The 27,557-nt window shown below is 49.8% G+C and overlaps 1 protein-coding gene and 2 pseudogenes across 1 annotated transcript in view; all 3 read right to left on the bottom strand.

Annotated features, from left to right (window-relative positions):
* Positions 1-359: 359 nt before the first annotated feature.
* The window catches only part of LOC144142020 (uncharacterized), a 96,413-nt gene continuing 69,215 nt past the window's right edge, over positions 360-27,557 (bottom strand). Inside the window, exons 4-5 of the mRNA XM_077673449.1 lie at positions 2,631-2,738; positions 360-784 (exon numbers count right to left, since the gene is read on the bottom strand). Coding sequence (XP_077529575.1) covers positions 614-784; positions 2,631-2,738 — 279 coding nt within the window. The 3' untranslated portion in view covers positions 360-613. The remainder of the gene's footprint in view (positions 785-2,630; positions 2,739-27,557) is intronic.
* Positions 6,367-6,974, bottom strand: LOC144142019 (uncharacterized; annotated as a pseudogene).
* Positions 25,821-25,952, bottom strand: LOC144143628 (U4 spliceosomal RNA; annotated as a pseudogene).

Here is a 27,557-nt window from a genome sequence, read left to right as displayed (position 1 = left end):
TATCGTCTGGTAAGGGGGCGGGAAGCAATCCGGGGGCCCAGCAGTCCCCGTCTCGCGTACGAGAAGTGCTGTCCAGCTCAGGCTGAAGAAGAGAGACCGAGCAGCCAGGAACGACCAGGACATCGCCTCCACAAGGCCGCTGCTCTCACCATGCACGCACGATGAGCGCAGTTGATCCTCCCGCACTACCTACATTAGGCGCGCCACATCCCGCTTTCTATCTGCCAACTCCCACTGCTTCCGTATTTCGCGCTTTATTCCACCCCGTCGTGATGGAGAAATGCCGTGTGAACGATAATAACGTTACACTTGGAACGGGCTGTTTCCGCGTTGAAGGTAAGCACGAATCTACACTCGGGCATTTGTGCACCGGCGGCATCCGTTGCGGTGCAGGAGCTGCCCGTGGGACGTGCAAACTTGCCGCTTTATTGAGCAAGGGGGAAGAAACAAACATTCGGGGCGAAAAAGTTCCGTGGTGATTGTTCGAAGTTCACTACCACGTGTCACCCTTATCCCATCGTTGTCTCGGGCACACGCACTGGCCAGCTATAGCCACGGGTAGCACACGTGGGCGACTCCGTGGCCGAAGAAGAGGAGCGAACGGAGGGTGTCGCTAGAGCAGCGCTTGTCCCCCGCTGGGCAGAAAAGCCCCCGACGACTGCTGGGAGGGGACGCCGAGGCACACGTGCAGGCGCAGCAGCTGCGACAGGTGCTGCACCTCGAGGCGGAGCCGCTGCAGCTCCCGGCGCAGCTCCTCGTTGCCCCTCTGCAGCCCTTCGGACTCCTGCGGGAACCGAGACACGAAGAAGCGATTAGACGCGCAAGCACCTGGCCTCGGCCGGTTGTTCTTTTGCCGAGGAAGTGGTCGAGGCAAACGATTTATAGTGGCAATGATACATTGCGCATTGCCTTTTCTGTGGACCAGACGACAGAATAATGCTATGAAGTCCAGACTGCAGTGTTATGATTTGTTCTGAGCCACTGCTGAAAGGGATGTGTTTGTCTTTCTCTCATTGTCCCCGTCATTTTACCGCTGTCAGAAGAATGAAAGGGCTCCATTCGTCGGCTTCCTCGGCGCAAGGGTAGAGCATTTGATTTTGGCGCTGAGGTCCTGGGCTTTAGTCCCAGCAGTTATAGTTCTTTTTTTGCTGTAATCTGTTCTTTTAAGTGAATTTTGCGCATAGTTTATGTAAATAAGTGTGTATTGGTATATTTTAGGTTGCTTTAGACGAGTATAAGCATCAACTATACCGTGGTATGGTCCACAGAATAAACGTCAACATCGCCCTGTGGTCTGGTCGGCAGAATAGTGCTGCATATTGCCCTGTGTTCATGGTCATGACCAACCACTGGTCCACAGAATAGGCACTGCCAATAAATTTTCTTTACATGGCTCCGTAGAATGACTGGCGGAGTGAGCCGGAATTGCTCTGAAATATTACTTAGAATCACCCAATTACAGCCATTAATCACAGTAATTACCTATGTAAATTCGATGATGGCTTGGTTGGTCAGGAAGGTAGCCTGCATCGTTGCTGACTTCGATGCTGTCTCCTCGAAGCAGTCTTCTTTTACTGCCTCGTTCGAATTCGAAAGGGGCTTAACATGGCGGACTGTCCGCGAGGACGGTAACGAACCCGTCTAGAGGGTAAATTCGAACGCACCCTATGACTGGCCTTTCTCCACGCCACCGTAAAGCGGTACCTTGTACACAACGCCCATTTTGCACCCAACAAATTGTGTGGTGGGCCTCTTGGCGCAGTGGTGCTTCTTTCAGGGTGGAAAACACCCGGCCACCTTTCAATGGAGGGTGGAAAAATTGTGCAAGCATAAAGTATGGCCATAGGCCTCCTTTCTTGGCGATTCGGATCCCGCACACCTTACGGATCTGCCGGAATCACCCCAACCAGCCAAGGCGTGATGATGATAATAACTTTATTTTGCCCAAAACTGGGTGAAAGGAGGGAGGGGAAATGGGAGCCTTTCTGATTTCGGTGATAGGCTTCTTGCGGCGCAATGCGAAACATTTTCAGCATGGAACTAAGACACACCAGGTTATTATGAACGTTCGATGTACTCCTGATCATGCTTGCACTGTTGGGACTCATGGCTACAGGTTAACATTAAAAGTTTGGAAAGAGTGCAAAACTTAGCGGCCCGTTTGGTGTTCCGTAATTACACTATAGAATTTGGGAGTATCGCAAGCAAAAGAGTATCTTGGATGGGAGGAACGCAGAAGGGATCTGAGGTTGGAGTTGTTCCATAATGAGTTTCAGTCCAGGACTGTGATTAAGCGAGGAAAATGCACATTCAAGCTTGGTTATATGTCACTTTACGTTTAGACCACGTGAGATAAAATGCAATACACATGCGCTGAGACTGTATTTTTTCCTCCAGGACAATACCGAACTGGAACAGGTTACCCAGTGTACTGCCACAGCTATGTTTAGCGATGCGTTCTTTTGCTTGTTATCTATAGTGAAATGATTGTTGTGACTGCTGCATATTCTATCCCCCCCCCTCTTCTGTAATGCCTCGTGGCGCGTTGTGCTCTGTAATAAATAAAAATTAAGGCCTCAACTTCAAACCGTCAGTTTGGAAAAGAAGCGATGGACGCTTGATGTGGTTACCTCGCAGAGGCGCACTGTTCGCTCTTTCTTCCTGTTGCGGCACTTGGAGGCGGCGATCTTGTTGCGCTCTCGTCTCCGGTTCCTCTTCTCCTCGTCCTCCTTGGTGAGCTGCATGCAACAACAGCACACGGCGTCAGAGCTACATTACCCCTCCAAGAATCGCCGGGTCTCGTCACCAGCGCTTCCTGATCCCATTCATATGCACTCTTAAAAAAAAAGGTGGTGGCATTTACTAACAGAACACAAACCATCCACTACAGTCACAGCATCCACTACGTACTTAGTAACTGGCGGTAGCAAACGTAGCACTAGTAAGTTTACTAACTGAATCAGGCAGTGCGCACCGCTATACCTTCAGCAGTAATGTCATAGTGAATAACACGCTACATGCCCTTAGCTACACGCTTTTACTTACTGGCCATGCATAACGCAGTAGAATGCTACGCGTGGCAATGTGGATCGGCTGAGCGCGCAGCACGACATGGAGACACGCACATATCACACTTAAACAACAAATAAATTGAGCAAGAAAAACCATCGGGATGCACGGGGACAGCGACTATAATGTAGTTACGTTATATATACATCTGCTCTCTTTTGCTTTTTTAACCAGCCGCGGTAAGCCCTTAGGTAGAGTCGTGGCTTGTCGCAAAAATCAAATATTTTTGTGATCATTTGGAAATTATGAATTTTAATGTGAACATATACAAATGAGTATGTGTATTTGCAAAAACACGTTAACGGTGAGGTGGAGTGGAAAACGTGCTGTAGATATTATGTTCAATAAGTCAAAGAACTTCGTCACTATACTGGGATACAGGTCAAGAAAAAAGCGGCATCGCCCAGTCAAAGGCCCCCCTACCAGCCAATGGTGTCGCTCTATCAACGTGACGCCGGGGCCGACCGCCTTGCACCTGCAGGCAGCGCTCGGAGCCAACCTTTCCTGAATGCGTCCGTGCCGAAAATTAGTCCTTCAGGGCGCCTTCATTGTAACGGAGACAAAAACCTTAGCTAAAATTCTTTATTTGCCCGTTATAATGCAACGCGTGAAAGAACTTATCGTCAGCTGCAGTAGCAAGTTTTAAATATATTCCTGATTGTGAATTTCTGCTCTCCCAGGTTTTACCTCAACCGCATGCTTCTGGTTTTATGCATTGCCGGCCCCGTTTCCCGCCATGGATCCCGAAGAAGTCGCATATGAATGCGCTTTATCGTTCTCGACTGAGGATTGTGGTGCGTTGCCATGTACGCCACGCCGATGGTACAAGAAAAATAAAATCGGCCGTGTAATCTGCAGCTGCGACGGGAGATGATCCGGAACGCGTACGTTCGCTTGCGGCATCTTCACCCAGAGCGCAGCGTTGAAAAAATGGACGCGACAGTTTGCGATCTTCTTGGGAGTCAGCGTGAGCTTGGCGATGTACGTGAAGATGAAAAATAACGATGGAAATGCTGCGACGCCCTCCCGAAAGCGCCCGCGAAGCGCCGGAAAGAGACGACGCACAGAAGTATACGACGACTTCACGAAGTGCGCATTGGGTCGTCCGTGCATCGCTTTTTTCGCAGCAATGAGACTCCGATAGTGAAGGCAATTGCTGCGGATGTCAACGCTAGCAGCGATGTTACTCCTCTCAAGCCATGGACTGTGCGCCGCCTGCTGAATGACATCGGGTTCAGTTATGAGAAGAGAGGCCGGAACTCGCTGCTGATCGAGCGGGACGACATTGTCGAGTGGCAGAGAAGTACCTCTCTGTCGTCTCCAGGTACAGGATGGAAGATAGAAAAATCTTCTACCTTCATGAAACCTGGGTGAATGCGGGACACACGCTATCGACTGTTTGGACGGACACGACGGCTACTTCTCACCACAACGCCTTCATGCGTGGTCTGACGACAGGTTTGAAGCAGCCGTCCGGGAAAGGACAGTGCCTGATTGTAACGCATATCGGCAGCGATGACGGCATCGTCAATGCTTGCCTGGATATCTTTCGCGGTACGAAGACCGGTGACTACCACGAGGAGACGGGCGACACCCGCTTTGAAAGGTGGTTTGGGGCCGTTTTGCCACAACTGCCACTCGGTAGTGGCAGTTGTGGCAAAGTCTTTTAGACTGGGTGACTTGCTTGGGATAAAAAATGCTTAAAAAGGAGCTCCTCACCTTTTGTGGCATCTGTAAAGACACGGTAAAGCAAGTATCGTATTGACGGTGCAGCTGAAAGGGCAGGATGTATGCTCCTACCATACCATTGTGAGCTCAATCCCATTGAGCTCATATGGGCACAGATGAAACGAGGTGTCGCAGCCAGAAACGCCACATTCAAGATGGCAGATGTAGAGGTTCTCCTGAGAGAAGAAGCTGCCCAGGTAACAGCTCAACACTGGGCAAACGCTGTCCAGCATGTGATCAACATTGAAACAAAGTTCGGGGGAGACGGTGGAGCAAGTGCGCATGTTCAACCTATTATAATCCATCTGAGTGAAGACGACATGGACTCCGACAGTGACCTATCTGGTATCGAGTCTTTTGGAGATGTGCAAGGTGGCAGCTATTCGCCAGTGCCGCCTTTGCCCCTTTCAGTTAGTCAGGAGTGCGCCATTTAGCTTAAGTAGGTGTGTGTGTCCACAGCTGCAGGAGCAAGCAACTCCTTCAGACAGCAGAGAAGAACAGACATGCTGTTTGTGTGCTTCATTAAAGGGACCCAGAAAAGCACTTCTGTAAAAGTTACAAAAGGCCTGTATTGTCACGTAGCACCAATATAGCGATGCAATGCCGTTGGAATTATTGATCTACATTCAGTATTAGCTGCGCCAGAAGCAATTAAATGCACCTCTCCCCACTTGCCGATCGACTCCTCCTCCCTCTCTGCCTCCTTCAAAGCAGCTAGCTACATTCCTGCGCCTAGGCTCGCGTCAATCACTCCGGACCCGCCTTTGCCTCGGAATCGCGCAGGAAGGAGGAAGAGCAGCCGGAAGCCAATGGCAGTGACGCCGCCGGCGGCCGACATTGCCAGCGATTGGGCGAATCAGGGGGCGCCTTCGCCGTTGCGTCAGCAGCGATCGCCGTTGCGTCAGCCGCGGTCGCCGTTGCGTCAGCCGCGGTCGGTTCGCTGCGGCGTCGCGTTCATCGGCTGAGAAAGGCGATCTTCAAAAATTGTTTAGAAATTATCTGTACAACGTATGGAGCTCACAATTGGCTCAAAAATCCCCCGTTATGTGTTCTACCACCTGAATGCATTTGATTGCCACCTTCACAAAGCTTTTCGGGGTCCCTTTAAGACTTGTTTTTGGAGTTAACTGAGCAGCCTGTGTGCGTAACTTGTTCATGGTTGATTGCTTTGATATATAGCTATGAGAATCAGAAGATGCCATTGCAGGGTTTGAATTGTTATTTCATTTGCCATTACTGAATGTTATGTGCTGTATCGTAGAGTCAACAGGGATCTTCCAGTATAACAGTGAGGGTGGCAGAAGTTATTTCAACAATATGCCGCGTGGCTGGTGCCGCGCGAGCGTGCGGGAGAACCAGCGGCCCGAGCCCGCAGAAAGAGCTGATGCGCGCGACAGCTGCTCAAGCTGACAAAAGAAGTCCCACACTTTATTGGGGGCAGAATATATAAAAGATAACAAGTGGTGCAACACGCTAGTGGAAGCCTAACTAAATAGCTGAAAGGTGGCGACCTCTACATCTCCCCCCTTGAAGACCGGACGGACGATGGAGCACGCCAGACACTTCACATCACAGGTTCAGGCGGTCCGGAGGAACATCACGGCGGCCACTACGTGTTCGTGTCACACCATCACTGCGGTCACAGTCTGCAGAGGGCAGTGCAAGGGAACCAGGTGGTTGCACTGCGGTAGTACGCCGAGGTTCCGGAAGTGGAAGTGTTCGCTTTGGCTCTTGCTCCTCAGACGGCGGTGGTTCCACCCTTGGCGCAGGAGGTACAAAAGGAACTAGGTGACGCCTGTTGCGTTGTAGGACGCCACCTTGCTCCGTTTCCACGACATAGCTTCGTGGTCGTCGTGCTGGGCCCAGCACTGCAGTCTTGACCTGGTCGGGTCGCATCCAGACACACTGGCCTGTTCGGAGCGATGGAAGATCTCGAGATGCATGTTAAAGTCAGCGGTCTGTTTTCGCTTGTAGGCTGCGTCTTTGCTCCTCACGTCTTTCCTCAACGGCCAGTGAGGACGTAACTGGGAGTCCTGTTTCGGAACTTTGGTCCGGAGTTGTCCCATCAAGAGGTGGGCCGGGCTGAAGCCATCGACTCCTGTGGTGTCCCGGTAGCTGAGCGAGGCCAGATGAGGATCTGTTGCTTTGCGGAATAACTCCTTGATGGTCGTGACCATTCTCTCCGCCTCTCCATTCTATTGTGCATAGTGCGGGCTGCTGGTGACGTGGTCAAAGCCATAAAATGACGCAAACGCTGCAAACGCGTGCGAAGAGAACGGTGGACCGTTGTCCAATCTGACCTCTCCAAAGATGCTTTTGAGGGCATCAATGACTGACTGCCTGAGCCGTTGTACTCCTCAAGGTTACGACTTCGGGGTACCTGGAGTGGTAGTCCTCCACCAAGATGAATGTCTGGTGTGAAGGTGGAACAGGTTCATGCCGACAAGTTCCCATCGACGTCCAGTTAGGACCGCGGAGACCAGTGGCTCTACAAGGTTCACCCGAGTGGAGGCACACTTTGGTTACCAGAGAGGTAATGTCTGCTGAAATGCCAGGCCACCAAATGGACTCTCGAGCAAGAGCTTTTGTCCTGTTCATGCCTTGGTGTCCTTCGTGCAACAGCGTCAAGACAGCCGGCCGAAGGAATGTGGGGTGACTATCCGGGCGCCTTTCAGTAGAACACCGTCACAGACAGAGAGCTCATCTGCTGCTGAGGCATACTGGGAGAGGTGCAGTGGCACCTTGGACTTCTGTGGCCAACCATTCTGGCAGAAGGAGGTGAAGGCTCTATATTCGCCATCCGACTCTTGTGCCTGTCGCATGTCCTGTGGGCTTAGTGGCAAGGCTTCTGACATGCCACTGACCACTTGAGCTGCAAAGAATTCCACGGTGTCCAGGGGAAGGGACGCCTTTTGGGTGATGCATGACATGGTATCTGCCGTAGCTAGCAGCTTTCCTGGCACGTGCAGCCTCCGGAACTGGTTTCGCATGGTCTTTAACCGGAGCCTCTGTATGCGAGGCGGCAGTATGTCCAGCTCCTTCTTGCCGAAGAGTGAAATGAGTGGTAGGTGATCAGTCTCGACATCAAAGGTGATGCCGCGGACGAATTCGTCAAACCTTTGGATAGCCCAGGTCGTTGCCAACGCTTTCTTTTCTGTCTGGCTGTAACACTGCTCTGTCTCGGTCATTGACCTCGAAGCAAACGCAACTGGGCGGCGCTCTCCACGGGGCTGTGTCTGCAGCAAGACCGCGCCGAGTCTGAACGAGCTTGCGTCAGCCGAAACTGTGGTGGCGTATGACAGATGGTACTTGGCCATGCAACGGTCTGACGTCAGGAGTTCCTTGATTTTCTCGAATGCAGCATTTTGATCATGCTGCCACACCCAACTCACAGACTTGCTTAGGAGTGCTCTGATGGGAGCTGTGACCTCCGAGATGCGAGGCAAAAACCGGGCAAGATGGTTCACCATTCCGAGCAGTCGTCGGACACCTGCGATGTCAGTTGGAGCCTCCATGGCTTTGACTGCTTTGACCTTGTCTGGACTTCGACCTTGTCTGCACTTGTCTGGACTTGTGCTGAAACGATGACTCCTAGGAAGGAGACTTCGGAGACACCAAAACGACATTTGTCTTGGTTCAACGTAATGCCTGCTTTTGCAAGGCGAGACAGCACCTGGCCCAGTCTGGCGTCGTGCTCCTCGCGGGTGCGCCCAAAGACCAGAACGTCGTCTATCATATCGGCGACTCCTTCCTGGCCCTCCAGGATCCTCACCATCTGTTTTTGGAAGTCCTCCGTTGGACACAGAAGAAAACATTCTTCTAATTCAAGTCAACAACAACGAAAGAAATAGAAGACACCCATTTTATTTCCTGCTGTGTGACCCGCTGCTTGGTGCGTAGCATTAGACTTCGTAAGAGCATCTCAGAAATACTTTAAGGAAGCCTACGCATTTTGAATACTTATCGAGGAGCTCTGAGCAGTGAAACTTGCAAATACGCTAGATAGGACGAGGTACACACGATCGCCTGGGCGATGCTCTAAGAAAGTGGTTCTCTAACTCCTCGTGTGTTGTAAACTTGCGTGGGATAAAGCTTGAAATTATTCAGAGCTGTAAGAATCGGGCGCTTTTTAAAGCCCCAAAGCTTCAAAGCGGCAGCTCAGGCACTGCTGCCAGTCACAAGCGGACGACCGCGGCGCGGGTGTAGCAGCGGCGCGAATGTAGCAGACGACAGCGGAGCGAGTCCCTAAGCCGACGTCACAGCCAGGGGGTGCCCCTCAAACATCTCACCGCGTGGAAAACTAGGGCCCTTACGAATGACGCAGAAACAGTCGTCCATATAATCTCCTAGGCGACTGGACAAAGGAGGCGGCGTTCCAGTCAGGTTCGCACCGTGACAAACACACACTTACCCATCGCTGTGCCACGACCTTGGTGATAGTGCTCTTATTCAACCGTCAGATAAGTATTCGTTAGACAGAGCTTTGAAAGGTTTGCCAGGTCTGGCAATTCAATCGGGCACCTCTAGGGCAGTGAATGTTTCAGGCTAACAGTATCTTGGCACACCTTCACGGCTCAGTCAGTGGGCAGGCATGTCAACAAGGAAATTACGTCGAAGGAGACCATGACGTCACAGACATCGAATTTCAAGTGACGTACCTTTTCAATGAAGTCAGACGCATTGTGAACGGACAATATATAACAAAACATACTTAGATCATACACCTGAGCTATTTTGTAAATGCGGGTGTGTCAAAATATCCCATTTGTAATCTTAGAATAATTGAGAGGTATCATAGGAAACCGTGAAAAACATCTCAAACCTGAAGATTTAGCGGCTCTCTGTAACAGCCGTCCTGTCTGTAGTAGCAGACGAAATGAGCCCTGGAGGATCCCTGCGTACCCAAAAACGTATGGTAATTTGGACTGCGCAAAGTTTGGTGGAGATTTTATTTACTACAATAGCACGCCGAGAGCTGCCTCAAATCGCTTTCTTAATATGAATATTGGCCAAAGCTGCTGTCATGTCTACGTACCTTTAAAAAAATAAGTAGAAACGACCACAGCTTCGTGCGTTTCGGACGCATCACCGAATTGCCACATATGTTTGAGTGGTTTACCCTCTGTATAAATTTCGATCCGTTGGTACACATTTGTTTATTTAGAGTTAGAGCCCCACAGTGCTCGTTGATGTATCTGGGCTGCATTCCAAGCCACCGTGTCTATTTTGTGATGCAATTTGAGAGCTCTTCTATTGCTTTTTTTTCCTTCCTCGAGAAAGGCTTTTCTGCTCTACTGCTCGTGGCTATCGTTTTTTTTTGTACACACGAATTACATGTGTGCTTATAATTGCTTGTGATTCATCTATGCTTGTGATGCATGCGTATCACTTTTGTATTCGCATTTCACATGTACACATGTATCTATGTATTGACCACTCTGCCACAACCCCTTTCATTGGGGTTAGCAGAATTACTAAATGAAAATAAATAATAAAAATTTCAGCAAATATATGCTTGCAATGTCGCTTGCCCAAGCTGCCGCCTTGCAGTGAAAGGGCCGGGGGGGGCGTCGAGCTGTGCACGCAGCTTTTTCCCTCTGTCCTGTCCACTTAAACTTGGTAAAAAACTCCCACCTCCCCTCGCGGGAACCCCTGTGTAGATGCGACGCATAGGCGGAGCGGCGAAGGGACCGCGTTTTATAGCGCGCATAACGTCGAGGGGACTGCGTAAGCCGGTCCCAGTCGATGACGACGTTGGCGTACTTGTAAAGCGGCGTGGACTCTAGGTGTTTGAGCCAAGCGTGGATGTTGCTTCGCCGGAGAACGGCACACCGGTTATATGCGCAGCGCGCCCGAAGGAGAGGAAACCGCGGAAGAGAGAGTACTGCACATGCGCCGACCCCAGCGCGTCTGCCGTGGCTATGACGCAACGTGCCGCGGCTATGACGCAACACAATCCAACACAATGCACTTTAATCCAATCCAATTCAATCCAAGCCAAGCCAAGCCAAGCCAAGCTAAGTTAAGCCAATCCAATCCAATGCCCCTTGCGAGAGAGTGTTCGCTATCGGAGAGGAGAGGGGGTGAGCGGCGGAGAGCGCAGCTGGCGCAGCGAGGAGAATGGGGGAGGGGTGGACAACGCCGATTGACAACGTCCATTTATTCGTTTCAAGGCAGATTGAAACGAATAAATGGAAGGAAAAAATGGAAGCTAAAACGTCGTTAGAGATGTACAGGGCTGAGAAGATGAACATTAGAAAGGAAAATTTGTACGATAATTCCCAGGGCAGTGCTTTGCTTTTTGAGGCTAGAGCAGGTTGCCTGCGAACTAAGAGTTTTGTGGGGAAGTATTCACAAAATGATGGGGTATGCGTGGTCTGCGGAAAAGAAACAGAAACTATGCGGCACATCGTGTTAGAATGTGAGGGTATCCATCCAAATCTACATGAAGGGAATATTGGGCTTTCAGAAGCCCTAGGATTTAAGGGTATCACAGAGGAAGTTAACTTCAAGGCTGTTGAGGGGACGAAAAGAAGATTAGAATGCTGGTGGACGAAAAGCAGAGAGGGGAATATTGCCTAGGACAGTTACCACCTGTAACAGGAAAAAAAAAGTATTTTGTGCCTAATAAGCTTTTTCTGCTTGCCCTAAGCAGCGCTAGTATTGAACCAAAAGTGTAAAACATAGGTATATTAGTCCTTTTTGGTCAGATGACATGTCATCACCCCGATACAAAGGGGAAACCAATAGAAATCATCATCATCATCATCACCGACGACGACGACGACGACGCCGGAGGGACAAGGCGAGTGAATCAGATGCTCTGTATCTAAAATACGTCAAGATGGCTACCCTGACGCCTTGGTACCAATCGCGGAAAGAAGGATGGCTTTGTAGACTGCGCCCATTGCCGGAAAAGGAAATGGGCTGCCATTCCTTTCGTCCCTGGCACAAGTGAAACTCTGGATCGTGTTAACTCTGCGTGGCTGTGATGTGCGCGTGACCCACGTGCCATAGCACAAGCTGCCACACACACTGATCCACGTAAATGATAAGCTTTCAAAAAAAAAAACAAAAAAACAACCTTTCCCGGAGTAGTAGTAGTACCAGGTTCCCTGTGCATGCAAAGTGCAACTTTGTGTGCCCATGCGAAACAGGCTGCATGCTTAGGACAGTGCCTGAAGCAGCACTGTTATGATGTACGAAGGAAGTAAGCGTCATCAAATGTCCTCGCCGAACATGCAGAGCTGGCGAGTCACGAGGTGGACTGGGGAAACGCACGCATCATCGCCACGAAGAAGAATTCTGGCGCACAATTAAATCTGGAAACGCTAATAATTCAGACCATGCCTCACGCGCTTAATCGCAACAGCGGAACCCTGCACCCCGTGTACGCACGCTGACCTACTTAAAGGAGCCATGAAGAGAAAATACAACTTCGTTTAATTTGAAAGAACTAGGATTCAGTATGTCACTCAGCTCCATTAGAGCCGCAAAATATGTTTTTTAACGAAAAAAAAGCAAGAAGTATTTAAAAACTTTCAAATTTTGCGCCACAGTGACGTGTTATGAGCAAGAATGACGTCATACGGGCCCACAATAAAACATAATTTTCAGTGCCTTAACTGCACGTTAACGTTCAAGTGATGCGGTCAAATGAAACTAGAGGCCGGATTACAGACGTCCAGTCATGTGCCGTCGCGACAGGTCAGTTAGACGGCCGCCAATCGCACAAACAAGGTTCCGTGACGTCATAAATAAGTTGCGGGAAATTGGCTAGGGGGTCGCGACTGCTTCAAACGTTTTCCTTAATATCTCCGTTATTTTTTCGAAGATTGCGATGATATTGGGATCATTGTTATCAGGACTAAGCAGTCTTTCAAATAAACCCAACTTGTATTTTGTCTTCATGGCTCCTTCAAGGGGCACTGACACAAAAATTTTGCATCTTGTTTTTTTTGTTGCGATAAGTAGCTAGTGACCTACTTATAACCTGTAGAAACCTCATTTGCTTCAGCGTGCGACGGTTGTTTAATTAGAGGCATTTTCAATGCGGCCAGTCGCAGTTTCGGTTTCAGCGAGTGCCGCGAAACGATGGATTTTGTGGATTTTGTGTGAACAAAGCTGACCACGTGACCGTCGGAGGGATATCACAGTTACAGAGCAGAGCCACCGTAGCACTGTCGAATCCGCATCGACGGCAGTTTCTGCGAATGCCCCCACGTACTGATCTCGTGAGGCGCCTAATTAAAAAGCGACCGTGGATGTGACGCAGGCGCTGCGAGTGCAAATGCTACCGCGGCTAACGAGCGACGCGCGACGCTCGAGACGGTGGGTGGCAAGACGCGCGCTGGGAGCAGCCGGCCGGTCTGCCTACAGGTCCGCCTATAGATGTGTTCGGCTTAGCACGGCGGCGGATATTCGAGTGCCGCTCTCGTAAGCGGTGAAGATGACAATTTTTAATGCAACCCGCCATGGCATCATTAACTCCTTTCTCATGTAAGCCACTATGGTCGGGACTTGGGGACAATTTCGTGCAGCGGTAACAAGCTATCACTCGAGCTACCTGCGCCGGCGTGGGCCACTTCGCGGCCGTGGCCGCCGCCTGCACAGCGACCGTGCGGCTTGCTCAGTGGGCTTTTCGTGCCTCCGGCGCGTTTCCGCATCCAATGGTAATAAACAGTAATAGAAACAGAGTGCCTGGAATCGCTGTAGAACTTTGGTCGCGGCCAGCTGCCCGATGAGCTGACGAAATCACGGCGCCTCCGCCGCCAACGATCGGGTCGTTCGTTCTCGAGAGCAGAAGCTCCACCCTCCGGCCCTCCGATTGGAGCGGCGAGCCGGCAGTGCGGAAGCGGCAAACACAAACTCGTGACGTGTTTGGATGTTGTTTATTTACACTTGCGCGTGGTCCGCTGCTGGCCGCTCGGTTGAGTTTCGCACACTTCAAAATTGATTTTAAATATGTTCTAGGCTGTATTCACCGCTGATATTTTGCAGATGATGTATATGTGTTCCCACCAATCTATCTCCGAAGTTATCTCGCCTTCAAAATTTTGTGTCAGTGCCCCTTTAAGGTCGTTTTCCTCTGCAATGAAGTCATTGCGAACAATGCTCCCGTGCGGTAGCCGAAACGTCTTCTAAATTTTTCAGTCTTTTTTTCCTTGGTCGGTGCCTTCTGTCTTGTTCGACACGAAACCCTAAATACCTCCCAGGGTGTTCTGCCCGCAGCTGACAAGGGCCAAAAGGCTGCTTCGGACCCACCGGGGCCTGGTGTGAGCGTGAAATGAGTACTGGCTGTCCCTCACATTCGCATGGAGCGTTTTACTATAGTACCTGAAACAAGATCATTCGTGCTGGATTCCGTGGGACGAGAATACGGCAGCAGCCTGCACACACTTTGCAATTACAACCCGACAGCAAGCATAACAGCCATGAAATACAGCCTTCCATTTAATTTGCCTTCCATTTCATCCCGCCGTAAAGCGTTTTTTTCTAAGCTTGCTTTATAAGCTTTTTCACCACCCATCGCTGCGGGACGGACTTATCTTGCCTCCTAATTATATCTCATCTCGCTTGAATCATTCCCAAAAGGTCGGCTTGCCTTTTTGCAGGACCCCCACTTTCTCTCAGTCTTTCATACGCCTGCCTCACTTGTGAGGACTGGAACTGCCTTCCAGCATCAGCGGCAATCATTGAAAATTACCTGCATTTCAAAAGTGCGTTAGCTAATTAGGGATAATTTAAGTCACCAAAGTATTGTATTACCTGAGATTGTATTCTTCCTGCACATTATTTCATTTTCTTCTCGTTTCTCTTTTCTCTGTCTTAATTTCATTTCACAATTTCCGCGCTTTTGTTTGCTATAAAGCCTGGTAGCTAAAATTGTATAATTTAGAACTTCTACTCGATGTAAAACTTGCCGCTGCATTTTGTAAAACTTTTGTGTTTTATTTGGTAACCTCTGTAATTCCTTTTGGCCCTGAGGGTATTGCAAATAAATAAATAAATATATAGACGGGTCTGTTGATGGCGAAAGGGGGCTGCGCACTGCGGCTCAGCCAGTTCAAGCACTTCGTGCTTTCATCTTCGGAAGCACGTTTTCATTGGTTCGTTGCGAAAACTGCCATCTTTCGCACAGCTAGTTGACAGCACTTCTCCATGGCTGATTAGTTTGTAGGTGGAGAAGAAAGAGGAGAAAAACGTTTATTGGAGCTGATATAAAAGGAAAAAACTGGGTGCCATGTTCTCATTCGAGCTGGCCGCGGGCGACGGCTGCTGCTCGGGCACTATCAACTGGGCACTATTCCTGGTCCTCAGCCGCGAGCTGGTCAGACCGCCTGCTACCCCACTGTTCTGGAAAAAGGAGGTAGAGAAGGCTGTGGGGACGAAGGAATTTTTTTTTTTCAAAGTCGTAGACGCTAGCCGGTCACCGAAGCTACTACAAGACCGACGGATCAACGCGGGCTGTTTGCATCAACAGTGCATCTCAGTTACGTCGTTAAAATGAGTTAATTCAATTGCTATTTCACGTGCGTTCGACCAAGACCTTTGACCCTCTGAGCTAATTAAATGGCCAGTTTCACCTATGCGCGCGCGCAACCACGCTAGTGACGTACGGCACCTGTAGGAGGACAAACATTTTATTGAGCCTTTAAAGGCCCCTTAGGGGGGCGTGGTGACCGGCGTACCGGTGATCGCAGCAGCCCTCGCCGTGACCACCTGTAAGTGCTAATTGAAACTGGGGCATGCGCACGACGCACGATACGGGTTCCTTTTTTGTATTGGAGTAAACAGCCTGCCATTGTGCCCGAAGAAGAAAGTGCATCTTACCGGTACTCACCTATGGGGCAGAAACTTGGAGGCTCACTAAGAGGGCTCACTAAACTTAAACTGAGAACGACTCAGCGAGCAATGCAACAGAAGATGATAGCTGTAGCGTTAAGGGACAAAAGGAGAGGGTCAGAGAACAAACGCGTGTTAAGGACGTATCAGTAGAAAGTAAGAAGAAGAAATAAATGTGGGCAGGCCATGTAATTCGAAGTCATTAAAGGCCAACTGCACTCAAATTTTCGAAGCGTAAAAATAATGCCACCTAATAGTACACATAAAAAAAGACTGCGAAATGCAAAATACTACGTTTCAAACTTGAGCGCGAGCGACGCAAACGGCTCACGACATTGGCGTTTTCGAAACCGAAACTGAATAGAAAAGGCGGCCATTACCGGCGTCTGTGACGTATGTGATGGAACGGAAGCGGCTGCGCTAGAAACGGCGGCCGCTCAGAGCCGCCTTCAAATGGCCGTAGTAGCGTCGCATTTTGCACTGTTATTTCCACAGAAGAACTCCTACTAATGCTTGCCCAGGATAATGGCTTTGGGCGCAATGCCGACATCGCGTTGCTATTAATCGAAATGAAGTAGACCGAACGACTGTTCCTTTTTCCATCAGAATAATTGCCGTTGTAGCAATCCTTGGCATAGCGAGTTAAAAAGCGGGCTCTAATTTTCAGAGATATTTGCTGGTAAGATATCGGAAAGCAGCTTTGGTTAGCCGGCACCTCGGCTGTCACATCGCTCTCCTTGAAGGGAATAAACCCCATTCTTGCGGATATCAATCACCATTTTGCAGCGTAAGCTACACTGGCCGAGGTTGAAAAGTTTCGCGTGGACCTTAAAGGGCCGTGCTGCGCAAACGCGAGGAGCATTGGATTGGATTGGATTAAATTGGATTTTATTGGATTGGATTGGAAATAAAATCCAATTGGAGTACGGGTGGGTAGAGAATTGGGTCTGCACAGTCGCCGGTCTGCGCATTCCAGAAGAGTGACGTCATATACACGGTAGACGCACTGCACCGGTGCGTGCACAGCTGTGCGCCTCCGTTGCGCAGTAGCCAAGTCTGACGCGGAGCCGGAGCCGCTTGATAGCTGTCTCGCGTGGCTTCTGGAGAGCCGAGCTGCGCATGCCCGAGGAGCAGTAACTGGACTGGACTGGATTGGATTGGATTGGAAATGGTTTTGGCAGCAGTAAGCATGATAATCAGCTAATCCTAGACAACCAGGAAACCTAAGAATAACCAGCTGAACCTTAGGTCACGCTACGCATATCCTGGCATAGCCGAGCTAAGCCACTGCTAATTTTTATTATAAATTACATGCCAACAGCTTCGTAAATATTAGCCCTGTATTTTACGCCTCGCTGCACATCGAGAATGGAATTACAAAAGGGATCTAAAACTATAAGCGAGCTTCCACAGCTAAATTATGCCCTAAAACACGAAAAACGTTACCTATCTACCGCTCTTCTCTACTTTCACAAGAGACATGTGCTGTTGAAAACATTTAGCTTTCAAGTAACCTAAATCTTGCTCTCTAGAAAAGTCAATACTTCATTTGGGAGTTGAAAAAAAAATCAAGTTTATTGTTTATGAGAGGACAAGTTTTGGTTGCTTTCGCACTTTGCTAAGACCACGGCCGACATTTGTGCGTATGTATTTGTTACTACGAGCAAGGCGGTTTCTGGTTCACTTAGCAAGGGAGGCAAAAGTCGCGCAAATGTTTATACCTGCGTGTTCAACAACTCCAGTTAGGTCGAGAAACTTCTAAATAGGTCTAAGGGATCGAGGTGGCGTTGCGACAGCCCAAATATGGCAAATACTGGACGCGGGATTGCAAGTAGCCAATAATTTATGAAACATTCTTTTTTTCTGTGATAGATGCAATATGAAAGACAAATGTAAGGAAAGTGTGGGTGTCGCGTTATTTTTTTCAGTAAAAATAATATTTTCAAGTAAAAAGAGTTTTGTAAGCTCCAGAACGTTCGCAAGCGCGTGAATAGTTTGTAGGCTTCTAATTTCTTTTATTGCACTGAAAAAAAGGCGGATATTGCTACTTGTGCGGTTAGTTTGAAACATGTGATGGCGACGTCGGCACAGCGCGGTGGTGTAGCAGAGAAACACCGGGCGAACTCGGCGGAGCGCCGTGGAAGTCACCGGAGTAGCGCGAGCTCCATGGGACAGGTTCCCCAACCTCCGTCCTAGGCCGCTCGGAACTTGTTTCGGCGACTGTCCGCCAGGTGCAAACGTCATCTGCACGGAGCTACTTTGAACGACGGTACCTAGCGCGCTGTGTGCTTACGTGGCTTGGGATTTCGCCATGGCGATTTTAAGAGCGTAGACTACTTATTTGGGTCAAATTTGGACAAACGAAAATTTGAGTGCAGTTGGTCTTTAAGGAAAACAGGGGATCCCTAACGAAGGCAAGCCTGGCAGGGGGCGGCAGAAAGTTAGGTGGGCAGATGAGATCAAGAAGTTTGCGGGAATAAATTGATCGCAGTTAGCACAGGACCGGGATAATTGGAGATCCATGGGAGAGCCGTTTGCCCTGCAGTGGACGTAGATAGGCTGCTGCTGCTGATGATGAAACAGTGAAATAGTTCACTTTTTTGGAAGTGAAGCGCTTATAAGCGTCTCAACGTTCTTTGTAGCTCGTGTTCCTTGCATAACATGCAATCGCGACTGAAGCCTTTGCGATGCTGTCGAACACTTTTCTCCGGCTGAATCTTAGTGCGAGGTCAGCTGCTCCGTGGCATCGACCTATACAGAAACTCTGACGACTTACCCTGCGCCAGACGCTAACGCCTCTGGTAGGCGTCTAAAAGAGCGCTGCCTTGGCTCGTGAAGGAAATTCAGTAACGGTTTCGGGCGATCGAATAGCTCAGCTGCAAGCCCTTGCGCAACGCTGTGTGGACATTCGCGGTCCTCTCGAACGCACACGCCAGAGGCCATGGAATGCACTACGCGGCGGGCGGCGCAATTTCCATACGTCGCTCGTAGCGGGGGTCCGAGTGGGCGCAGCGCCGTCGCTTTCTTGTGCGCGCATTCGGGACGGTGTCTTCGCACGCTTCTCTTCACGGCCGCCCAAGGAAGGCGCCCCTCTCGAAGAACAAACCGCGAGAGAAATTGCAAAATGCCTGCTCCCAAGCGGTGACGTGCGCCGTCGATGCCGGGAGTAGGAGAGGCCGGCAGCCGCAGGGGGGCGACACGCGCCATTAGAACACCACCGCGTCGCGAACGGGGACGGCTGCCGCCGCTTCATGGCCACCGAGGCAATGACACACAATGCGCCTCTGACAAGACGTTTGTTTTGTTCCGCCCATCTTACGACATACGCGTGCAGCCACGGGAGGAATCGCGTCACGGAGAAAAGAAGATACCGCGCTCCTTAATCGCAACCGTCTTCCAGCCTCCGTCCGGATGTCAATGAGGGGCCGGCGTCTCTTACGCTGTCGTTTCTAGACAAAAAAGAAATCTAATTACACATCAAATAGTAGCTGAACAAAAAATACAAGCGCAGACTATCACCCTAACGGTGACCCGCTCTACAACGACAGTTCTTGACGCATACATATAGACGAATGTGAGAGAACATGTTCCTTCTTGGGAGTGTCCCAAAGTTGTCTCTTCAGAGCAAGAAGAAACTACGAAACGATGGCACGTGTGCATAGCGTGGGCTTCTCCAGATATGTTAGTAAAGCCACGTTTGATCAATAGCCCGTGGGTGTGTCTGGTTAGAGTTGGGGCGAAGCCATGACGGATGTTCCTTCCACCTCCGGGGCCTTAGAAAAGGCCAGAAACCACGCGTACATATACCTTCCTATATTGCGGAGTGGACACGACGGCCGCATCCGGAGTGGAGGGATTTTAATTAAGGAAATGTGTTCTTCACACCTGTGCTCGATGGCGGATATGCCGTGGTACTGGCGAGGCGTACACTCTGGCGTACACCTCTGCAATAACGCATTTATAGCATCCCACGTGGAAACGTCAAATTTCCAAGCTAAAGTGCAATAGGCAAGACCCAAGAAAACAGCTGCTTAAAAGCCGATGAAAAAAAAAATGTGGTGGATCCCACGCACAGGTTGGAATCGATAACGCGAAGTTTTCGTCAAGTGGGTTCCAATGAACTTGCCTGTGGCATTTTTTTAGAGTGGTATCGGGCGTGGCGTAGTTGCTGATATCTGTTGCAGAACCGTGAGCATTGGTGACGGCTCCGAGAAATACCATACGTGACGAGAGACTTTCAACGTCTCAATCACTACGGCGTAGATGCCACCTGCTCCAACTGCAGATAACATGGTACCCGCAGTAACTGTGTTTTCCCCGGGCGGCTCTGCAGGTCACTTCCCTTCACCCGTCCGGCGGTACGACGAAGCCAGCGTTAGGTGGTGCACCTCCCCCGGGTGCCCCGCGAGCCGCATTCCGGGCCCCGCGGGTATGGCGCACGGAGGTCAGCGTTATTTGGTGCAAGATAAATCCCAGCGGCGCACCAGGCAAGGACGCCAGCAGCAGCACCCTGAAAACTCGGACAAGAGACGTAGAAAGCTTCGCTTCAAGAGAAAGGTTCCCCGCATAGAAATACAACGTGCCGCTCGAGCTACGTTAGGATCCACGACGCTAGTAAATTACCACCACGAACTTCTAAACTGATCCCAACTTTGTTGCAACTGTCGCGTTTTTACCAAGCTCAGACTATTGGTCTTCTCCAAACTATTTGAGAGAGAAATAGGGCACCGACCAAGTAATGAAAAAGAAAAACTTAAAAGACGTTTCGGCTCCCGCGCGGGAGCCTTGTTCACACACACACGCACACGCACACACACGCACACACACACACACACACGCACACACACACACACACACACACACGCACACACACACGCACACGCACGCACACGCACACGCACACGCACACGCACACGCACGCACGCACACACACACACACACACACACACACACACACAGACACACACACACACACACACACACACACACACACACACAAACACACAAGGGCCGAGCGGCAGGCCGGAGAGTCACTTTTACCTATTTTACCGGTAGGTGCCCGGCGCCACCAAGGCACACGAATGCACATGGTGCCTTCCACAGCCACGGTAGACGCTCAACTTCTAACCGCCTGTTGCAGGACATGCCCCCAGTCTTTTTAACCCCCGGAAATGTGGTAACGCGGCATGATGACCAGGGGCCCCGCCAGATGGGCAAGGGTCAGAGGCCCCTCGCAAGGGTAAAGGCAGCTTTCCAGGCGTGTATTCCCCTTTCAAGGGTCCGCACTCAACCAGGGGCGCCTGTACCCTTTAATGAAACCGGTGGGTGCCCGGCAACAAGGCTCCCGTGCGGGAGCCGAAACTTCTTTTAAGTTTTCTTTTTCATAACTTGGTCGGTGCCCTCGTTATCACTCAAATGTACCCTCCCGACCAGATGGGCGTCCGTCAAACCCTTGACTTGACTCGTCAAACCCTCCAAACTATCATGATGCGTGCGTGACGGTGTGAACTTGACAGTGCCTATGAATTGCTTCCTTTCTCCTGATGCTAAACGCCGCCTCTATAAAATGACTTGCTCAGGGGGCACAAATAATCTTTATTCCAATCCAATCCAATCCGAGCGAAAGTGCATGCCTTCAAACTGCACCGCGCCAACCTTCGCGGGCACACAAGTTGCGTTAGAAGAGTGGCTTTCGAGTCTGAGCTTCACTGCCGACTTTCCTCGTTGTGTGTTTGAACTTTGGATCCGTTCCAGTGCAGGATAGTTTGTTTTTGTAAAGATGACAGAAAGAAACGCTAGAGCTCCACCTATATGAGGCAGCTACGCGACTGTGAGCGGTGGCATTGGCACGTAATTTTCCAGCGCTCAATCATGGAATCCAAACCTTGTAAATTCCAAGGACCCACCCAGCCAACAGAGATTGGGCTGACAGTGTTCACGACGAACCTGAGCAGTGGGCACTCGGTCGCAACCATAAAATTGCAGCCGCCTTAGTAACAGCGGGAATGACGCATCACCCAATCCCCGGCAATGGATTATTTTTCCGTTGCGTGGCAGTTTTGCTATACCTCATTCAGCTGGAGGCTACTAAATGCAACTGCTTGTTAACTCCCCTTGTCTTTTGACAGACGATAGCCCCAAGAAGAAACTCTCGTGCGTCAGTGTCGAGAAAAAATGACTCCAGCAATATTGGGATACCTCAAAAATAGGGCTCGAACAGCTTACTTTTTTTCCCGCTCCCCAAACGTCTACTCGAACCTGGTGTTCATTGCAGCAAGCAAGACTAGGGGGCTTACCTGGGATATGACGACTAAAATATCTAACCAGGCCTAACTATTCCTTCTCCGGGCCGACAAAGAATTTCCCCACACAGCAAATGTTGTGTGGGGAGAGAACCTGGGGGCTGTTCCAGGTTCTCTCGTCGGGTAGCATACAGCTACAGCTAAAACCAAGTCACCTAGATATATAGTACGGCCGTTGCAAAAGTCGCGCTTCCCTGTGTTCAGTTTTCAAACCGACCTTGCAACTACTTCATTTTCTTTTGCGCGTTTCGGTACGGTGATTTGGACCGCCAAACTAACTCAAGCAGGAGACGTCGAGGAGGGGGAGGTCCTTCAGCCCCTCGCCAGCCGCCACCACCAGGGCTTCGATTCTCCTCCAGCCACTACCCCACCAAATAAGTTACCTCTCTTTGTCTTGCTAAGACCCTGACGAGTACGTAGGCCCGTCTCTTTAGCCTAACAATCGCGCCATCGCCAATGCGTGACACGTGGGAAAGAAAATAGCTCTCTTCTTTGGCGAAGTAGGGTACACACGACGTGCAACGCCAACATGCTTCCAAGGCTTCATCATAGACTCGCAAAAGGCTCCGACGATCCTGCCTGGATGTATACTGCTTGAAGCCGTACAGGAAAAGCATTTCCCCTGCGACCATGCCATAGTCTACCTCTGGGACTCAGTCCACCATCTGAGTCTACCATGTACCTCTGGGACTGCCAGTTGCCCAGTTTATTCACCTGCTCCCCAGAAATTGCCTCTCGCATTGGGAGCGCGGCAAAAAATTGGACGCCCTCCCGCAAACGTCGTATCTGTCTGTGTGTTCCGTTCGTGAACGCAGCGATTCGCTCCCTATTTCCAATTTCCGGTTGAGGAGACCTAAAATACTGCGACGGGCTCTCTGTTGCCATAGTGCTGATCCACTTGGTGGACATGTCGTGACCAATAATTCCGTCTTGTGGAACCGCAGATCAGTGATTCACACGGGTGATTAAAGGTGTGTATATTCCGGCTGTTCAGTGTGTAAGACAGAAAGCTTTAGGGCTTCTCGTGACGTCTGCATATTTCGGCGAGATCGTTGACAAACGCGGTGGGGGCTTTCTCAGAGCTGCTCAGGTTTCTTTGTGTGGCCGTTCCCTCTTGATTAGAAATCATGATTGTTAACTGCAAGAATTCAAATCCTCCAGTTTTCTATTACGCCGCCACCTGATGCGCACGCTTCTTTACTACAAATTTCTACAGCGCCTTCGTTCCAATGCTGCATTCCCTAAAGCGAACGACCCGCACGTGATGCAGCACAGCCAGGCGGGGCGTCCGTTTCTGAGCACTCAGGGGGTCAGAGGCCTCGCAAATGCGACTGCGTCACTAGTGAAATGAACGAGAATTGGGCCTTTCTGATGCAAACAAAACCCAAAATTCCGCCCCCCGACTGACGCATCCCAACATTACGCACCCCTATTATTCTTTTGAGCCACACGGCGAATTCGAGATGCCAGCTGGACTCTCCAAGTGGGAAGAAGCAACACTACACCAAATGCGGCTTCCGCTTCAAGTTAAACCATGACCACTTCGACAACCCTGTCCCCTGTGCGATGTACGACGTAAGCGATGCACGTTGTCCGTGATGTGCGCGACCGACTGCACAATAAGCGTACCCGGCAGCTTCTTCGGGTAGGCCGCTTTCCGTGGTACACAACTGCGGGACGTGTTAGGTTCCTGCTCTTTTCCGAAGCGCGCTTGAAGTGCGACAAAAACTCTGATTGCTTGCCTGTTGAGCACAGGTCTTGGCCAGACCATGTAAATAACTGAACGCATGCGCACTCACCAAAGTCACTACCCTTCTCGCCATCATCGCCATCACGTTCATCTGGTGTAGCAAGATAAACATCTTAGCTCGGCTAACATTGCCAGGCACTCACTCTCTCGCAAAGTAATTTTGGAGAGCCCTTAACCTATTACTCCTCAGCCAGCATCGTCACCTGATGAGAACAGTGTCTTCATTTCTGAAGACATTGTCCCCCAAGAGCTGAATTCCGCCTACTGCTCTGTTTTTACTCCTGAATCGAATCGCGCACGCTTCCGACTGTGCCCCCTTATTGGTCACCCAGTAATTCCGAACACTTCCTCCAGAAAACTTGAGGGAGCTTCAAGTGCGTTGTTGGAAAATAAAAAAGCCACCACAAACATGGAAGCGCAAAAGAAAATCGATCCAGGCTGATTGTGATTTGCGCGTGAACCTTGAGAGACGAGGGCGGAAGCGGCGCGAAGATAACGCACGCGAGAGACGCAAAAGAGGTGAGACGAAGCTCCTGCGGCGTGGTGGCAGCGAGTGCTCGGACACGAGGCACGCCCAGGCTGCTGCTGCGTGATGGCGCCCCCGCGGGCACAGCGTGAGCCAGCTTGCCGGAGCGGACGACCACGCCAGAAGAGAGCGCGGGCACACCTTTCGTCTGATCGGGATGGGGGCGTGCTCTAGAAGGGCCGCGTCTCCGAGTCAATTTCATTCATACAGTTTCCGCATTTTTGCTCCAAGAGTCACACTTCCGGTGAAGCAGAGTTCCTTTTTTTATTTTTCTTTCTGTGATCACTGGCTTTTTGCAGGTCAGCTGAGCGATACCAAGCCGCCAACTAAATGGGCCCTAAAACGAATGTAAGCCTCAAAACCCAGGTGACGCCTCTAAACTCGATCAACAACTCGGTCGAGCGCGGATATCGGTGTCCAATTTCCCGCGCGGAAGACTGCTGTTACGCTCAGCCATGCTTTCCGGTTTCATGGGCTCCACGTGCAAGCGCCTCTTGGCGACCCTGATGCTACAATGCTGAGCGCTAATAACCACGAGGAGCAGCGAAACAACAACAACAAAAAAATTCGCCGCGTATTTGCTCCTTTCGCTCCAAATATCGAGAAAAGACGATAGTCTTTGTCGACATTGGCCAGGTAAAACCCTCCCTTGGCTTTCCCGCTCCTCTCTCATGCTGTTCCTCTTCCGTTACGCTGCTTTCAAGCTCAAGTCTATTTAAATTTACCGCGTTCCACTCTTCCAAGGCGGGTGCCTCGATGCCAGCGCTGCCGTATGGCGGAGACGCGCTTGAATCGAGGCGCCCTTCTTCAACGTTTAATGACATTGCACACATCCCGTGGGACTGTCCTCGCTTTGCCGACTGTCGACAACAAGCCTTCAAAACCGTATGATTGGCAATCCCACCGAGCCTTAATGATTGACTTTATCCAAGCCGTTCCAATCAGAGCGAAGAACGGCGCCTGCTCGCCGCTCTACCAAACTTCGTCGAGAACTCTGGCCTTCACCATTTCCTTTAATTCCACACCCAATTGGATGTACCATTGGATGTATCATACTTTTTCCCCAACTCCCATTACCTAATCCCTTTCCCCTAGACACCAAAATTCGCTAAAGCGTAACATGGCGTCTTTGTATCCCTTGTACATAAAATAAATGCGTGTTACCACCACCATAGAACCGCGTTTCTCTACTCCACGTGCGTTCCAAGCAGCCCATGGAACCGTTCTAGTGGAACCTTTTCGTAACTTTTGCCGCTTAATTTCTTAAAACGCCGCCAGAAGCTGCAGTGGCGCGGGCGACAGCAGGCGACAGCGGAGTGAATTTTTTTCTTCAGTGAATGTAGTATTTCATTCGGAAAAATCAAGCATCTATGATTTTTTTTTATAAAAGAACCCTGAAAATATCACTTACGTTTAATTTGCTGCCTTATATTTGCGTAATTACTTGTTCTTGTTCAATAATGTTGACAAGTGTGAAAATTACATCGGACTTAGACGTTTAGATTTGGCTGCTAGTATATAAGACTATTGCGCAGACCTTGTATCACTTTGGTCGGCTAGCTGAATCGAGTCACAGACAGACAGACAGACAGACAGGCAGACAGACAGACAGACAGACCAAAATTTCTGGGTTTGAGTAGCCCAAGAAAGACTATCGTCACAAGTTTTCAAATAGCAATAGTCGCTCCTCGGATAAACATCATTGGATGCGACACCGCCTCTGCGCAAAAAAACCCCAGTGTGTATGAACAATTTTAGCTGGCGCACTATTCAAACGTATGTACATGTCTGATCGCCTTCCAGGCTTCCTGGAGGCTTGAGATAACGTGCGACGCTAGGACGCGACCACCGGTTAACCTCTAACGAACGTTCATTACGCGTGACATCAAGAGGACCATCGAGTGCCTGCAAAGGACCAGAAAGTCATGCTTTGAAGTGCCGCGATGAGCAAACATTTGCTTGGTGGCTTGTTGCTACGTTAGGCTGTAATGTTAATGTGTGCGCCGCCACTTTCTTGCAGTTACTACACATTCGCTCGTTCTGCGTCCACTTCAGCGGACCTTATTAGGGCAGGATTAAGCGTGTAAGCGCAACGTTCGATTAGCAATACCGCGTGTAGCCCTGTGTGAGGAATATTTTGATGCATAAGCATTCTTTCCCGAGACCTAAACGCCAACTTCAACCAAATGCGGAGTTGCTAAAGTTAAGATAGTTAATCGTCGAAACAGTGTAGGTGCAGATCATAGTATTAGGTCATAGGGGGAAAAACAAAAATTACGAAACAACAATAAAAGTCGCCAAATTTGCTTACCATTAGCTCAAATATTTTTATATCCAATCCAAATCTGGCAATCGTCATGGTAGCAAGCTAAAAGTATGTGAACAATAAAATACCAGAAATAAAATAAGTCGCAAAGCAACCTAATCCACCACGCCGACGCGATTACCTGCAAAAAGAAACCGAAACAGAAGAAAAGAATATAAAAAAAAAGAAACAAAGGCGCCCTTCCGTGATGAGCGAAAAGAAAAACAAAAATGTAACAAATAAAACATTTAAACTGAAGTACCGAAATCGCAAAGCGCTACCTAGTCAGGCACCCTCACGTGATTCATGAATGAAATTAAACGAAAAACATACAACAATGACGAAACTGAAAACGAACTAACGAAACACCGAAACGAAAAGACCAAACTCGGAACAAAACTCCGAGCGAAACTCCGAAAACTCCGAACGAAACTCCGAAAAAAACGAAACTCCGAACCAACGGGAAGACAGAACCGTAGACTGCCAAACACACTCAATAAAGCGCTGAACTCCCGACAATGTTGCACACTTATTCCCTGCAATTTCTCTCCGGTGCAAAGGTGCTACAAACCTATTAAAAAAAAAAAAAAACAGCGCTCAGGACTAGACAAATAGAGACGCCACTCCCACACAGCAAATGCCGACCATTTCGTAGAACCAATATCCTCCTCCCCCACTCTCAAAGCATAGATACAGTGAAACCTCGATATATCGAACAGCGCAGTGCCCGTGAAATAGTTCGATATAACCAAAATTCGATATATAAAACCACGTAAAAGCGCGTCATAAACTGGTAGAAATCAATAAATGAATGAATTGTGCAGTAAATACTCACTTGGTGCTTCAAAGAATTTATTCATTTGGCTTAAAGTACTGCAGCAGGGTAGCCTGGCGTGTTATACACGACTTCCTCAACGTAGTCCCAAACGTTCCACAAGCGATAGGCCGGTGCCTTCTATAGCGCTGCAGTAGCGGTGCGGTAGGGCCGAAACCGCTGATGCCTCGGTCGAAGTCGGGAGCGGGGCACTATCA

The sequence above is a fragment of the Haemaphysalis longicornis genome, unplaced genomic scaffold (genome assembly GCF_048455015.1).
Source record: "Haemaphysalis longicornis isolate Haplotype H1 unplaced genomic scaffold, Haemaphysalis longicornis Haplotype H1 scaffold_6, whole genome shotgun sequence".
NCBI classification, from domain to species: domain Eukaryota; kingdom Metazoa; phylum Arthropoda; class Arachnida; order Ixodida; family Ixodidae; genus Haemaphysalis; species Haemaphysalis longicornis.
Note: the sequence above shows the minus strand (reverse complement) of the source record. Positions and strands in the feature narration are given on the sequence as shown.